This window comes from Sorex araneus, chromosome 5 (genome assembly GCF_027595985.1).
Source record: "Sorex araneus isolate mSorAra2 chromosome 5, mSorAra2.pri, whole genome shotgun sequence".
Lineage (NCBI taxonomy): Eukaryota > Metazoa > Chordata > Mammalia > Eulipotyphla > Soricidae > Sorex > Sorex araneus.
The window spans coordinates 119,790,503-119,806,567 of NC_073306.1; the positions used below are offsets into that span (position 1 = coordinate 119,790,503).

General features: G+C 58.3%; 1 protein-coding gene across 16 annotated transcripts in view; it reads left to right on the plus strand.

Moving 5' to 3' along the window:
* EPB41L1 (erythrocyte membrane protein band 4.1 like 1) overlaps nucleotides 1-16,065 on the plus strand; it is a 119,946-nt gene that overhangs the window by 89,219 nt on the left and 14,662 nt on the right. For 6 of the 16 annotated variants that reach the window (XM_055139046.1, XM_055139047.1, XM_055139045.1 and 3 more), the window contains 6 exons: nucleotides 774-875; nucleotides 4,602-6,425; nucleotides 8,613-9,023; nucleotides 10,980-11,084; nucleotides 13,238-13,279; nucleotides 14,766-14,846. In XM_055139046.1, the coding sequence (XP_054995021.1) occupies nucleotides 774-875; nucleotides 4,602-6,425; nucleotides 8,613-9,023; nucleotides 10,980-11,084; nucleotides 13,238-13,279; nucleotides 14,766-14,846 (2,565 nt within the window). The remainder of the gene's footprint in view (nucleotides 1-773; nucleotides 876-4,601; nucleotides 6,426-8,612; nucleotides 9,024-10,979; nucleotides 11,085-13,237; nucleotides 13,280-14,765; nucleotides 14,847-16,065) is intronic. The other 10 variants (XM_055139038.1, XM_055139039.1, XM_055139043.1 and 7 more) reach the window with 6 other exon arrangements.

A 16,065-nucleotide genomic window follows, 5' to 3' on the forward strand; every position in this document is an offset into this window, starting at 1 on the left:
CCTAGCCCACCCGCGCCCCCTACAGGCGTAATCGCCTGCTGGAAGGAGTCCGTCCAGGAGTTCACTGGGGAGTGAGGAATGGGGTTCCAGGGGCCTGCACGCCCCACTGGCACCTAGAGATGCTTGGAGATTGTGGAGGAGGGGAGGAGCCCTTAGCCGAGAACCAGACCAGGACTAGTGCGCTCACAGCTCTGGGCCTCGCTGGGGAGCCGTGATCCAAAGGGGACCCCCACCCCACGGCCCCTCCAGGGGGCTGGTGGGAAGGTTGAGGGAACTTCGGTTTATATTGGGTATAAAAGCACTTTTAAGTGCTGACAGGTGGAGAGCTGGGTCCGATATGAGCTTTGTGGGGGATTCCTTCAAGGATAGGTCACTCAGGGTTCCTGTATATTTGAGGGTATCTCGCCTGGACCAAGAGAAAAATAGTGGGAGCTTAACCCAGAAGAGGTCCCCACAAACTACAAAGAAGTTCCCACGGGCTGAACCCAGGTTTGCATTTCCTTCTCAAGCCAACTTTGTCAATGAGGCTGAGACCCAAACTGCAGAATTGCACGGGCGCCGAAAGCTGGGGCTACACCAGGAGTCCGAGCCCGGGGTGGGCGGGGGTGGGCTCGGGCATCCCGTGCTCCCGCCCCTATGGCTCCATCCTGTGCACTCCCCTCAGGCAGCACCATTCACCGAGTCTGTGTGTCTCTCCACCTCTCCTCTCTCCCCGCCTCCCCCTCTCCTCCCTCCTTCTCTTTCCCTCCGGCCTTGGGGCCCCTCCCCTGCAGGCCCTGCAGGCCCAGGACACCTCGCGGGACTTGAGACCTGAGCCTGGGATGGCCACAGGCCTGGAAGTGCTCACTCAGAAAAGCCTCGCTGCGTCTCCTGAGGTTACTGGTGGTCTGCGGCAGACCCTTTCTCTGGGACCAGGGGGTGGGGGCTGACTGCCCTGCAGATAGGTTGCCCGTGAGCTTCCCAACCCCAGAGATCCCTCGTTCTTGGCGCCTCCAGGAGGCAAAGACTGATAACCTTCTGGAAAGGCCGGCTTTGAGGCTTTGAAGGGCAGATGTGGTCCCGATTCTCAGCTCAGGATGTGTGTGTGGGTGGGGGGAGGGGAGGACTGGAATCTGAATGCCATTACCCTGAGGAGGCAGAAGCAGTGGCCAGAGATGGCCATGTCTATTCATTTGGCCAGTGATGGCCGTGTCCTATTCATCTCCGCCTTCATCTTCTCAGCCCCCCTCAGAGCTCTCATCTGTCCCCAGCGAGGCAGAAGCGGTGTCTTTCTCCGTCAGCTCCCTGGGCGTTGTTAGAGGGGTCGAACGGGCAGGTGTCCTACCTAAGGAGGGTGTGGCTGCCGGCAGAGTGACCGGCTCTGGGCACTTCTTATGCCCCTAGGAACACTCCAGGCCGGCTGACCCAGGGGGGCAGGGGGCCTGGGGGGTAGGCGTCCTTCTCTTTGCTGGCCAAGTACACAAGGGGGCATTGGTCTTTGTTGTGGCCGAGAGTCTGTTGGAGCCATTGGGGTCATGTGTCAGCCAGGCCAGTGACAGGGCACGAACTGCGGCTCTCGAGTTCTTCCGAGTGAAGAAAGATGTTGGCCACAGTCGAACAAGACTGCTCTTAAGAAGCTGGACAGTGTGTTAACAGCCTCCCAGAGGGAGGGGAAAAGTCCTGCCCGGGAGCCCAGAGGGGCTCCTGGAGCCAGGCCGGGTGACCGTCCTGTCCTTGGGGGTGTGGCAGCCCCTAACAAGGCTCTTTGGCGGCTTCCCTGAGCATCTCTCCCCCCAGTCCTGCTGTTCTTGTCTTCTGTCCTCTACTGGGGAGTTTGCAGTCTGAATTCACATCCATAGGGGCCCCTGCTCTGCTTCCTGGCATCCCTAGGCCTGCACTCCCCCCCTCCCCAGCCCCTGCAGCAGTTTCTCCCAAGGTTTGGTTTCTGACCTGTCCCACCCTCTGGGCCCTTCTTCAGGCTGCCTGTAAGGAGCCCGGACTGGAACTTGGCCCTGAGATGCAGGCAGGCCCCAGCAGCCCAGTACTGGCAGAGCTGCCTGTCCGGAGGTATCTAAGGGTCCCTCTGGGTCTCTCTGACCTCCTGCCAGTCCCAGCTTTGCATCTTGCTGCAGTGCCTCCAGATGCCTGCAGGGGGCGCACCAAGCAGGCGCCGACGGAGCAGGCTGAGGGAAAGAGCCCACCTCCCCACGGATGGCTGCATTTCCCGTGGGTGCATCAGGGCCACCTCGCAGGGTGCCAGCCAGGCTTCTTTGCTTTGTTCAGGCTTTTCTTAGCAGCGTATCTGCTTCTGATTGCAGGAAGCAGAGCCGCCTCTTTCTCCCTCCCTGCTCACTCGGCCCTCTGTGCAAGGCCCCCCCTCCCCCAGGGATCCCCGTTTCTCCTGCCGAGACAGGGATGACAGTACCTGTCCCGCAGGTCACCACGGGGTTAAGTCCAGCCGCTTAGACCAAGGGCTGAGGCTGCTTGGCACGAAGTGACCGGGTCTCCTTCTTTCCCTCCCAGTCTCCCATTCCATGCCAACCCCTAGCCTACTCAGACTAGTTCCTAGGAACCAATTTGTAACTAAGCGTCAGAGCAGGAATGTTCCAGAAGAGGCCTCCCTGAGCACGTCTGGCTGCCATCCTCAGACTGACAGGGCGAGCCCAGGCTACCGTGGGCAGTTCCCGAGGCAGGAGGGCAGAGAGCCTGGCTTCACCTCCCTGCCCTTCAGTCTGCTTCAGGGGCAGCTGTTAGCATCTCGGAGTTAGCAGCTTGGAGTAAGGCTGTTGGGTGACCAGAGTAAGGCTCAGGACCCACCCCTGACCTCAGCAGAGCCTCTGTCCGTTCCCTCTCCCTCCCCTTCCTTTTGCCAAGCCCTGGCCATCATGGCACTTGCCAGGATGGAGAGAGTCGGGGTGGGGGCCAGCAGGGGCTCCCTCGGCCTCTTCACGGGGCCAGCGCCTGAGAGGGAGCCCAGAGCCCTGGCCCCCTTTCCCCTCCATGTGGGGGACGTTTCTCAGCACATCTCACCACAGAGGAGCTTGGGAGCCCGAGAGAGGCTCCGGGCCTGTCCCAGGCACCTCCTCTAGGCCTGTTTCCATGCGCAACCTCAGGGGCTTTGAGACACAATTAGAGACTTCACAGAAAGGAGGTGCCGAGGACAGCAAGGTGACCAGGCCCCCAGCTCTGCTGCCCAATACTTGTTGCTTATTGGACTCCGTGGAAGAACTACTCTGGCTATAAGATTCAAAGCCCAGTGGCTCTCCGGCCTTTTGACCACTCTGGAAGTCACAGTCAAAGGGCTAAATACTTAGCCCTCCTGCCTAAGTATTGTTCAGAGGCCCTGTGAATGTGTGTGTGTGAGTGTGTGTGAATGTGTAAGTGAGTGTGTGAGTGTGTATGTGAATATGTGAGTATGTGTAAGTGTGTGTGTGAATTTGTGTGAGTATATGTATGTGCGAGTTTGCATGAGTGTATGTGAGTATGTATGAGTGTGTGTATCAGAATGTCAGCGTGTGTGAGTGTGTGTGAATGTGTGTGTAAGTGTGAAAGAGTGTGTGTGAGGTGTGTGTGTGAGGTGTGTGAGTGTGTGTGAAAGTGTGTGTGAGTGAGTGTGTGTGTGTGTGAGAGAGAGAGTGTATGTATGTATGTGAGAGTATGGGGGGGAGGGAGGCCATCTTCTGGCCCATTTGACAGCATTAGGTTGGGTGCTCCTTACGCAGCGCCATGCTTGCCTCTCTCCATCTTTTTCTTCCCTGGTGAGGGCTGGTCGGTCCTTTAATACCATCTCTGTGGGCTTCGTTAGACTTCTCCAAGGACAGGCCTTGGATCCTGTTTCTCTGGGAAAGAACCCCACGGAGTCTCGGGAGCTAAGCCAGGTCGGGCTGGGTTGGTACTCAGAGGAGAAAATGCTGCAAAGTGCTCATTTTTCCAGCATCGTGGTTCCGACACTCATCTCTGGAAGTCGCTTTTGGGCATCCCCCCACCCCACCCCTGCCCTGATCTCCTTCCTCCTCAGATGCTCTTGCAGAAGCGTCAGGCTGTGACCGTGGGGCCAACCCTGCTCACCCCCACTGCCCCTTTACCTGCGATCTCAGCTGGGGCCCGGGGCCCTAGGCTGTGAGCTCAGGCATCGGGCCTCGGGTCATCTTGTCCTGAGTCTCATCTCCCAGCGCAGGGACCTGGGGTCAGCCACTGACCTTCTCGAGACTTCAGCTTCCCAAGCGCCCCCCAGGACTCGACCTGGGGCATCTTAGTAGTTCTTTGTGACAATGTGAGGACCCCGTGAACTGAGCGGCTGTCCCCTCCCACCGTGGCGGTCATACTCTGAAAGAGGGGGACCCCTGGCCCCTCTGGGAACCTCCACGAACCCATGATCAACATGACACCCCTATCCCCTGTGACCGGGTTGGACGGGCTGGTAAACTGGGAGCTGGGGGCCTGACAGGAGGCGTGGCCTTGATGCTGAGCTCTGTCATGGCCCCCCTCCCCCCTGCCACCAGCCAGTTCGGGGACCTGGTGAAGCTTAGGGCAGGTGGATGAGCCCCTTTTTAGAGGCAGCGGGGACCCTCTCTCAGGCCTCATGCTTCCCATTAACTCCTCTCGCTCCGGTTGAAACGCAGGGCTCAGAGCACTGGGTCTTGATAGAAAAAGAGTACCTTAGGCCGGAAGAGCTCGGCCTCCTGAGAGTGACCCCCGCACGTCAGGAAGACAGGGAGGCCAGCCTCGCCCACATCCTCACTGACGGCAGACCCGCCAAGGTGGACATCCTGGTGGACAAGTTCAAAGTCGAAGTGGCCACAGAAGAGATGGTGGGAGCCAGGAGCGCAAACGCTCGGCCAGGGAAAATTATCGCAAGCCCGGAAGACTTTGAGTCCATGTGGGAGGAAGGCTCCTGGGTCACTGACGGCCCAGCAGGCGCGACGCTGACCGCTGGCTTCATGCTGGCAGGGGACCCCCAGCTCAGGGCGGGCCCTGGGAAGCCTCCGATCTCAGGGGTTCTCCTGGAGAGCCAGATGGAGCGGCAGCAGGAGCTGGGAGAGCTCCAGACTGCAGGGAGACCCGCTGTCCCAGGGCCCCAGCTGGCCGAGACGGGGGTCACCTCTCCAGTCCCCAGCCAGGGGGGCCTCCAGTCCTTCCTGCTCAGCCCAGCCCCCGAGGAAGCCAGGGCCGACTCCAGTGACGACACCGACGCGTCCTCCGCAGAGAGAAGCTTCCACCTCAACTCTGCAGAGAGAGAGCCTGATGGCCGCCTGCTGCCTATGCCCCAGGAGGGCTGGGAGGAGCCCCTGGCCGCCCCCGAGGGGCAGGAGACCAGGCCTGGACACTGCTGGGGAGTCACAGAGCTCCCCGGGACGGAGGATGAAACCTCCCCCGTTTCCAAGGAAGGGGCACGGCCCCCCGGGAGCCCCGGGAGAGTGGATGAGCACCCAGTCTTGATGGGAAAGCCCCAGGAGGGGACCTTTTCTGGCCAGGAGTTCACTGAGGACGGGCCTGGGGCATGGGGACAGTGCACCCGCCCAGCAAGCACCCCGGAGGAAGAGGGTCGCCAGAATGGGGACCTGGTGGTCCAGGCAGAGCAGCACCTATCGGCAGGATGGAAGAGCCGCTCACAGCTCCGAGAAGAGGCTCTGCCCCCGGACCCCCAGGCCTGTGCCTTCTGGGGGGCCGGCCCTCCTCATCCTGGAAGGAAGCCGAGCACAGCCCGAGAGACGCAGCCCAGGGGAGAGCCCGTGTATCGGGACCCCCAGGCCTCGGGGTTCCTCCAGATGGAGGTGATCGACCCGCTCCCCACCCCCGCACAGGAGACTTCTCCGTGCTCTGCCGCTCAGGGTCCAAGGGGGCCTTTGCACCTTGGGGGTGCCCTTGGAGAACAGCTTCCTTTGTCTCCCAGACGGATCCTTCCCCTGAAAGAGGACGCGGAGCCCATGGACAGAGTGGCCCACACCCCGGAGGGAGGGCAGCGTCGGGCACCGCCCGTGGCCAGCAGGAAGCCCAGATTTGTCCTAGAAGCCACAGGGACCCCAGGGCTGCTGCCCCCCTCAGGGAAGCCAAAGGAGAAGCCCCTGCTGCAGGCTGGGGGCCAGGAGGGCTCCCTGGACGACATCAGCAAGGCCTCCGTGGCCAACAAAATCCGAATCTTCGAGACTCAGGGCACTGAAGGTCTCCGAGGGAGTCCCGGCGCCTCGTCTGCCGAGGGTCCCCCAGGGCTGCAGGAACAGCCGAAGAGGCTCTTGGAACTGGGCTTGGTCCAGCTCCAGCCCCCAGGGGGAGATGGGACCAACTCTCTGGCCTCACATGCCTCGGTCATGCCGCCACCTCCCAGACCCTTCCGAGGGGGCCTCACCCCAACATCCCAGCAGGCGGGACGCAGGGAACTCGACCTGGCGTCCCCCGATTCAGGCTGCGAAACAACCCTGGAGGAAGCGACGGGGGGACCTGGCCACGTGAGCCCCCACCCCCTCCCTTATGGCGGGGCCCACCCAGGGTGGGGAGCTGGCCGCATGCTGCTCACGCTCCTCGTCCTCCTCCCGGCACCCGGAAATTGCTTGTCCGTCCCTAGGAGTTCTCTTCCCCCAGGTAGCCCTATGGCAGAGGTACAGGCTCATCGGCTTAGACCCTGTGAGCTTTGCCACAGAGACCCCCGGCTCCCGGTGGGACCTGGTGTCCAGAGCCTCCCCCGGGCCCTGTGGCAGAGCTGGCACCACTGCCCGCCAGCAGCACACTTGCTTTGCTTGCCTGTCCCCACCTGCTGGGTAGCCACCTCTGTCCCTGGCTTGACCGCATCTCCCCTCCCTTCCCTGCGGCCCTTCACTGCCCCTCCACCTCTTTGAGACCAGCCGTCTCCCGCCGTCCAGAGCAGAGCCCTCGCTCGGAGCTGGGAGGCATGGTTCCAGCTTGGCAGCGGCCCCCAGCCCCACCCCAGCAGGGGAACTGCCCCTGGGGTCTCTCCAGCCCTGCTGCCCCAGCCAGCTCTAGCCAGCCAGGGGCGCCTCGCTGCCTTAGACCTCTGGGGGTCGCTCCACCCTGGTGAATCTGGTGTGCGTATTCCTCAGACCTTCCAAAAACGCACCAGCCAGCGAAGCTCTAGAACCTGAAGCCAAGTACTTAAAAAAAAAAAAAGTCGTTGGGTGGTGTGCTGTGGAAGGGGTACAGTGGGTAGGGACTTGCCTCACATGCAGCCAACCCAAGTTTAATCCCTGGTACCACGTGTGACGTGTGGTCCCCTTAGCCCCACCAGGAGGGCTCCCTGAGCACCACCGGTTCTGATCCAAAAAGAAAAAGACCAGGATGGTATTAGATTGGTCTTGAAAATAATAATAATAAGAAGAAGCTGGAGTGATAGCACAGTAGGTAGGGCATTTGCCTTGCACGCGGCCGACCCAGGTTCGATTCCCAGCATCCCATATGGTCCCCTGAGCACCGCCAGGAGTAATTCCTGAGTGCAGAGCAAGGAATAACCCCTGTGCATCGCCGGGTGTGACCCAAAAAGAAAAAAAAATTAAATAAAATAATAATAATAATAAAAGCGGGGCTGGAGCCATAGCACAGCAGATAGGGCGCTTGCCTTGCACGCAGCTGACCTAGGTTCAAACTCCAGCATCTCCTATCGGCCTCCAAGCCCCACCAGGAGTGATCGCTGAACGCAGAGCCAGAAATAACCCCTGAGCACTGCTGGGTGTCCCCACCCTCCCCCTAAAAAGCCATAAACCAGACCAGCCCCCCCCCCCAAAAAAAAGAAAGAAACCAAGTGTGTGTGCCATGTAGGCCCATAGGCCAGTTGGGAGGTGTGGAGGTGGGACAAGGGCTGCTGGCTCCTTCCCTGGCCGGCTGCTGTCAGTCACATTGACAGGCTGGAACTCCCCACCCCACCCCCCGTCATGCCTTGAGCTAGGGCTTGCACCGATGGATTAGCTGCTTCGGGAATTAGATGGCACCGTGCTCTCTGCTGCCGGCACCGTCCCCGGGGACACAGTGGCATCGGCTTCCTCACCCGTTCTCCAGGCTCTTGGCTCCGCCTCTCTACCTCCCCTTCCTGGATCCGCTGAGTCTCTCCCCATGCACGGATGGGGGCCCGGCTCCCATCCCTGCCTTGCGCCCAATGCCGCTTCTGATAAGCTCCGCCATCTCGTCCTTGGAGGGGGCCTCCCTGTCCAGGACCCTCTGGCAGGATGATGCTGCTTGGGGAATGCTTTTGCCCTTGGCCACCAGTCCCTTGCAGAGGCCTGCGTCCACTCTAGGCACTTCCGGTTTTCTTTTCTTCTTCTTCATTTTTTGGTAGTAGTTTTGCTTCTTTTTCTTTCTCTTTTCTCTCTCTCTTTCTTTCTTTCTTTCTTTCTTTCTTTGTTTCTTTCTTTCATTCTTTCTTCATTTTCCTCTTTCTTCCTTTCCTTTCTTTTTCTATCTTTCTTTTTTTTTCCTTTTTTTTTTTTTCAAAAGCTTGTTACGATGTTGAGGACCTTTCCCAGGGCTGGTGTTTGATTGGTTTCCTTACCCGTTTTTTCTTCCATTCGGGAACAACAATATAGCTGCAGTATATCCTCTGTCACTCACTGTCTTTGGTCTCTCTCTCCCCCTCTCTCTTTCTCTCTCCTCCCCACCCCTCTGCTCCCTTGGCTACTACCCGGCCGTAGAGAGGAGGGCTGAGGGAGGGCTCGGAGGACAAAGTCAAGCTGCCTCGGCCCAGGGCCCCTGAGAGCGACACAGGCGAGGAGGACCAGGACCAGGAGAGGGACGCGGTGTTCCTGAAGGACAACCACCTGGCCATTGAGCGCAAGTGCTCCAGCATCACGGTCAGCTCCACGTCCAGCCTGGAGGCCGAGGTCGACTTCACAGTCATGGGCGACTACCAGGGCAGCGCCTTCGAGGATTTCTCCCGCAGCCTGCCCGAGCTCGACCGAGACAAGAGCGACTCGGAAACCGAGGGCCTGGTGTTCTCCCGGGATCTCAGCAAGGGGGGCGCTGGCCAGGAGGACGAGTCGGGGGGCCCAGAGGACAGCCCGGACCGAGGGGCCTGCTCCACCCCGGAGCTGCCCCAGTTTGAGGTACAGTGGAGCCGGCGCGGAGAGCCGGGCCCACCGAGCACTGCCTGTCTCGAGCCCCCACCCCCACCCCACCCCCGTGCCTCTGTGAGAAGACGGGGGTCCCTGATGCATGCCCCCCACCGCCCCGAAGCGCATGGTTCTGTGCACGCACATCGTCTCCTCCTCTTTCTCCTCCCCCCACCTCCCTGCCCGCCGTGTCCCCCTTGTGCCACATCCCAGCCTTGTCACTTTGGGCGCACGACCAGCCCGAGCGGAGCCTCGTCAGGCCGGGCCACCCTCTGCGCCCCTGCCCGCCTGTTGCTGCATGGCGCCTGCCTCGAGAGCACGTGCTTCTCCCCTTCCGGAATGTGGGGCTCCTGGGGAAGGGACAGCAGCCAAGTCCATCAGGCCCTGGGCCCTGGTGGGGGTGGGGGTGGAGACCCCAGAGAAGGGGCGTCACGGAGAGGGGTCTGCTCTGCGCCTGCCCCACGCGCCTCCTTGTCCTCCCTTTAGAGCCCCAGCCTGCCTCCCACAGGCTCCACTGCCTCGGGCCCCAGGCCCTGGGGCGTGGGCGCGTCCCCTCGGGGCTTTTCGTCTCAGTAGAAGATTCCTTCACCTCTCTGAATCGTGCACAGTGCCGCCTTCCGAGGCCCTGTCCAGACACCACTTCCCGAGCCAGCGCCTTTCTGGTTACCTGGGGGAGAGGGGTGCTCCTCCCAGTGCTCCTCAGGCCTTTGCTACCGGCATCCTCCCAGGGCCCCGGGTGTGGCGGATTCCCAAAGCCTGGTCCTGTCACCAGGCTCTCAGGCTCACCTCTACCTCGGAGACGGCCGCTTCACATGTGGAAGTTCCTCTTCACATGTGGAACGGCTGCTGCGGGGATAGCCATGGCCGGGGCATGGGAACGGGTTAGAAGAAACACATCTTGGCTCGAGTGACTTCTCCACTAGAGGCCGGCCAGGCGCAGGCTACTCTGGCCCACAGAGGTGTCACACCTTAATTTTTAGATCTCAGCACTGGGGGCTGGAGGGCTAGCACAGCGGCTGGGGTGCGGGTCTTGCACTCAGGAAGCTCAGGTCTGATCCCTGGCCCTCCCCATGGTCCCCCCTCCCCCTCCTCCCAGAGCCCTGCCAGGAGTGATCCCCCAGCAAAGTCCTGAACAGCTCCAGGTGTGACCCCAATCCCTCCCCCCCCAAAAAAAAAGAAAAAAAAGCTCAGGACAGTGAGGGAATTGTTTAGCGGTAGAGTACTTATTTTGAGTATGTGACCCCTGGATTTGATCCCCGGCTGCACAGAATAAATAAAACAAACCAGGAAATTGAATATAAAATCCAAGGTTCAAGAAAACATTAAAAAAGAAAAATCAGAGCACCTGGTCACCTCAAGACCATGGTGGCCTTCCTCAACCAGCCCACTTCATTCTGTGACTGTCCAGCTCTGGGAGGCTCCAACCATGTGACTCCAGCAGTTCAGACACAGCTGTGAGGGCTGCGGCTGGTGGCCGTGGTGACAGGTCCCTGGAGATGGTTGGGACAGAGCGACAATGTGTGGACAGGGAAGAACCATGCGGGCCAAGCCCAGGCACAGCCATTGCGGGCTCGGGGTTGGGGTTGGGGTGTCGGGTCAAAGGGCCAGGCACTTGCTCTGAGGTTGCACCTTCCCCCACACACCTCTCATCTCCCCCACCATCCCAGGGAGTGACCACTGAGCACTGGCCGTGAGACCCCCAGACAGAAACGCGGCATCTTTCCACCCACAGTGAGAGGCCCCAGTCCCAGGAGCTTAGCGGTCTGTCTCGGGGCCCTTTGTCATGCCATCGCCCCGAGCCTCTTCCCCCTGGACCTGGCTGCCCTCCGGGGGACTCGGCCTGATGGATGTGGGCTTGAGCATGCGCCTGCCAGCCCGACATCCGGCTGCCATGGGCAGGAGCCAGGCTGGGCCGTGCATCATGCCGTGTCCTCCCTGCCTTCCCTCCAGCCCGTGAAAGCGGAAACCATGACCGTCAGCAGCCTTGCCATTAGGAAGAAGATTGAGCCTGAGGCCATGCTCCAGACCCGAGTCAGCACTGTGGACACCGCCCAGGTAAGGGGTGCGTCCCCCTTACGGGCCAGCCTGTTGGCCAACCCCTGCCTCCTGGCTCCCCCTGGAACCTCCTAATCCTGCAGCTCCATGGTCCTCACTGACCCCTGGGGCAGAGCAGCCAGATCGGTTTTTCTGCCTTGGACAAGATGTCCTGGACGGGCTGTACCTTGGCTTTTCCACCTGTCAAGTAGGGGGAATCCTGTCTCCCTCGTCCTCCTAGAAATGTTGTAAGGTGAATGGCCAGTGGGTTAGGACAGTGGCTTTCTGGTCTCTTGGCACTGGGGAGGTTTCTTGAGGGGTCCCAGGACCCGCACTGGGGGAATTCCAACCCGGCTCTTGAGAGAACATTTCACATTGGGTCATTTGTTTGGTTTTGTTTCGTTTTGGGCCACACCTGGTGGTGCTCAAGGCTTTCCTCTATGATCAGGGATCACGCCTGGTGGGACTTGGGGGACCACTTGTGATGCTGGAGTCAAATCTAGTTGGTTGCATGCAAGGCAAGAGCCTTACCTGCTGGACCGTCTCTCCAACCCCCCAGCCCCCGCGCTCCACCGGGGTTCGCATTGCCACTTTTACATCAGATGGACAAAATGAACAACTGGGGAAAAAAGTAGTCAACCAAATGTCATGGGTCTAGCAAGATTAAATGTACTTCATCGTCTAGAGAAGGCTCTCTGGAACCTATGGGCCCCTGGCAAAAAGGGTTTCCTTCCTGTATTTCTGTCATGGGCTTTCTTTTTCTTTTTTCTTTTTTTCTTTTTAAGCCATATTCAGCTGTGCTCAGGGCTTATTCCTGGCTCTGCACTCAGGGATTACTACTGGCAGGGCACAGGAGACCATATGGGGGTACCAGGGACCAAACCCAGTTGGCTCCCTGCAAGACAAGGGCCTTACTGCTGGACTGTCTCTCCAGATCCACTTTGCATGGGTTTTCAATCTATGAAACTGAGATTATGGATCTGGTATGTGCCCTTTGGGTCCTTCTGAGCCAGAAGAACAACAGTGCTGGGGAAGGATTTATCTCAAGAACCTAAAGTAAGAGGAGCTAGAGCGATAGCACATCGGGGAGGGCATTTGCCTTGCACACAGCCAACCTGGGTTCGATTCTCAGCATTCCATATGGTCCCCCAATCACTGCCAGGAGTAATTCCTGAGTGCAAAGCCAGGAGTAACCCCTGTGCATCGCTGGGTGTGACCCAAAAAGCAAAAAAAAAGAACCTAGAGTCAGATGGGGCTCACGCATGCACACACGCATGCACACGCATACACACACACACACACACACACAGAGTCAGAAGTAAACTGGCACAGTGCAAGCATCTCTGCCACTTCCAGTGTTTCCTCCAGCACTTCTGTGACTGCACTGCACAGTGGCCGAGGAGGCGCCTCGTGCAGCAGTCTAGACTCCTCAGTTCTCGGTCCGGGAGAGAGCCAATGTAGGGGAGCACAGGCGCTGCCTCCTTGGAACCCCGAGTTTCATCCCAGCACCACACGGCCCAGGCAGTACCTGTCAGGCCCGCAGCAAGGCAGGAAGCACTGCTGGGCTCCCAAGCACAATTGAGGCGCTCAGCCCCCCAGAAATCCCTTGAGTTCCAAGGAGCCATGTCGTCTCAGTCTGTCTGCTTTCCCTTTCTGACCCGTTTGGTTTTGTTTTCATGCACAAATGAGATATATAAAGAAAACCAAAAATGGGGCCAGAGAGATGATACAATGGGTAGGGTGCTTGCCTTGCACACAGCCGACCCACGTTCTATCCCTGGCACCCCATGTAGTCCCCTGAACACTGCAAGGAGTAATTCCTGAGTATAATTCCTGGGTAACCCCTGCACACCACCAGGTATGGCCCTCCCCCTCAAAAAACAGAAGAAAATCATGAACGTTCCCATCCCAAAGTCCAGTACTCTTTTGTTGACATAAAAATAACAATAAATTGAGGCCAGACTTGGGTTAAATCTCCAGCATGCTGTATGGTCCCCTAGCATCACCAGGAGTAATCTCTGAGCACAGAACTAGGAGTAAGTTCTGAGCACAGTTGGATATGTGCTAAACAAAATAAAACAAAACCAAAAAAAAAAAACCAAACCTAATAAATTGTTCACAATTGTGCGGTTCAGACAGAACAACATTTAAATCATTTTTGTGATTGCTTCCAGAAAAAGTATTTACATACTGGGACTGGAGAAATAGTACAGCAGGTAAGGCTCTGCCTTCTGTATGGCCGACCTGGTTCCATTCCTAGCAGTGCAGATGGTTGCCTGAGCTCTGCCAGGAGTGATCACTGAGCACAAAGCCAGGAGTCAACCCCAGGCATTGCCAGGTGTGGCCCCAAGTCCCGCCCCCCAAAATGCACATGTATATTAGCATGTATAATACATACATGTATATTAGCATATGCAATATACATACTCTTTTTTTTTCCTTTTTTTGGGGTCACACCCAGTGATGCTCAGGGGTTACTCCTGGCTCTACACTCAGAAGTTACTTCTGGCGGTACTTGGGGGACCATCTGGGATGCCAGGGATTGAACCTAGGTCGGTCTCGTGCAAGGCAAAGTTTCCTATCGCTCCGGCCCCAACATACATACTCCTTTTGATATTTATACCTTCTATACAAGAGAGAGATTCTCTTGTACAACTCAATCTTTCATTTTTGGTCTTTTAGGGGCCACACGCTGCCCAGGGCTTAGGGCTACCTCCCGCCGTGTCTGACAGTGAGGGCTCAGCTGCCTATGGTGCCTGACGCACCCTGTGTCAGGGATCAAACCTGGGCCCTGTAAACAAAGCATGTGCTGCAGCCATTTGTGCTACCTTCATTGTTTTCCTCTGGGGGGGAAGGGGTCCCACACCAGCTGTGCTCGGGGTCTTCTCCCGACTTTCTGCTCAGGAACCATTTCCGCAGAGGGTCCTGCAGTGCAGGGCGTCAAACCTGGACCTCCTGCGTTCAGAGCAGCTGCTTAGGCCTTTGAGCTTTATCTGGCCCTTAACCATCTTTTTATTTATTTATTTTTATTTTTTGGTCTTAATAAGTATCTTGGAGGGCCAAAGAGATAGTACAGGGGTTAAGGCACTTAACCTTCACCCTCTTGACCCCAGTTCCAATTCCCAGGGTCAGGGCACCACATATGGTCCCTGGGTACTGCCAGGGTCAGTCCTGGGCACAGGAGCCAGAAATAGCCCCTGAACATTGCCTGCCAGGTTTGGCCCGACCGCCTCAAACTCCTGAGCTTACTCTCAGTTGTCACATATAAACACCCCTACCCTTGACTCTTGGAAGCCCCTCATAACAACGACTCTTTCCGAGACTTGCAGCCCCTCCCTGAGCCTGAGTTGGTTTGGTCACAAGGTGCTGGGATGAGCTTCCTTATTCTTCCTTCTTGGCAGTTTCCAATGGGTAAAGTTTCCAGCAAGGGGATGATCTGGCCAAAAGATACAGTTAATGAAATTTGGGCAGAATTGGTCAAGTGGTCTGAGATTCTTTTTTTCCTTTGTCAGATAAGCTGACTGAATTAAACTGGAGGGGCTGTGAGACACCCCCCCACAATTCAGTCTGTAGGCAAACCCCCCAGGCATGTTCACTCACAGCGGCTCATGCTAATGGGGGTGCCAGGGGCTTGGCTGGCAGATGCTACAGGTGTGCTCTCTCTCCTCCCCTCCCCCCCATTGGCTTCTCCTTGGTCATCAGGTGGACGGGGCTGCCCCCGGGGGGAAGGAGTTCTTAACCACCACTCCCTCCATCACCACGGAGACCATCTCCACCACCATGGTAAGTCGGACCCGGGACACTTTCCACTCAGGGCAGCCGGATAACAAGCTCGTCCCAACAGCTGCCTCGGGAAGGCCCTCCCCTCATCACCCAAGTGTCCGGCAGAGGGCGGCTGGCAGCGCCTGCCGCTGTGGTCGCCCCAGACCAAGGGTTTCCCTGCACGTGTGGCCCGCGCCGTGCCAGGGTAGAGGGCGGATGGAGCTTGGTTGGCAGCACCAGAGGGCTGGACCTGGCAGCCCTGTCCTCGGGTCCCGGTGGCTGTTCTGGACTCTTGGGCCACTTCCTTGCTTTGGCCAGTAGATGGCGCTCCATGGACATGGATGGACATTCAGGATGGGGGACTGGCTGCCTCCCTCCCACCGCCCCCTGTTGCCCTCTGACCCATGAGGGAAGGCCCCTTACCTCAGGTTCCTCATCTGGAACGTGGGGGTTTTCTCCAGCTGCCCGGTTGCTCAGTCTATAGAGTCCTGTCTCACTGGGTCTGGGGCGGCAGGTGCAGTGCCAAGGTCATGTGGTGTCTGCCAGGTGCTGCGATGAGAAGTGAATCTGGTTCTCAAAACCCAGGGGACGGGCACCCTACTTGCTCCACCCTTTACAGATGAGGAAACAGAAGTTCAGAGAGGTGCAGTGACTTTCTCACACAGCCTCTGAGTGGTGGAGTCAGGGCAAAGACAGGCTGGTGACAGCCTTGGGGCTGGGGCCAGGGCTGGGCAGGAGGGGCATCAGCACACAGGCTGAATGGGCCTTGAGCGGCTGAGAAGTTATTTTTAAAGGCCCTCTCTGGCCAACACTCCACATTCATGTAGACTGCCCACAGGTAGGTTTTGAGTGAACAGATTTTTAAAGGAATAAACCCAAACCAGATTCCCCTTTCTCCCGGTCACCCTGATCACTCAGTCTCTCCCCCCTTCCCCCATCCTTTTACCACTTGATACAGGGAAGCTTCTGGGACTGAATTTGAATTCCTGCTGCGGTGACATCGGTCATTCACCCATCTTTCCATCTATCCATTCATTTGTTCCAAAAAACATTAGTCTCCGCCATGGCCTGATCCAGGGGTCCAGAGCCGAGGAAACCCCTGCCTGCTGGGCGGTTTCATGGAGAGTATTGGGGGTGCACTGACTGCCCCCATCTCTTGGTGCTGGGCCCGAGGTGGTGAGCCCTGCCTGCCTCCCTCTCCTGGCCGGCTCCCGCAGGGCCCAGGGTGGGTGTCAGGCCC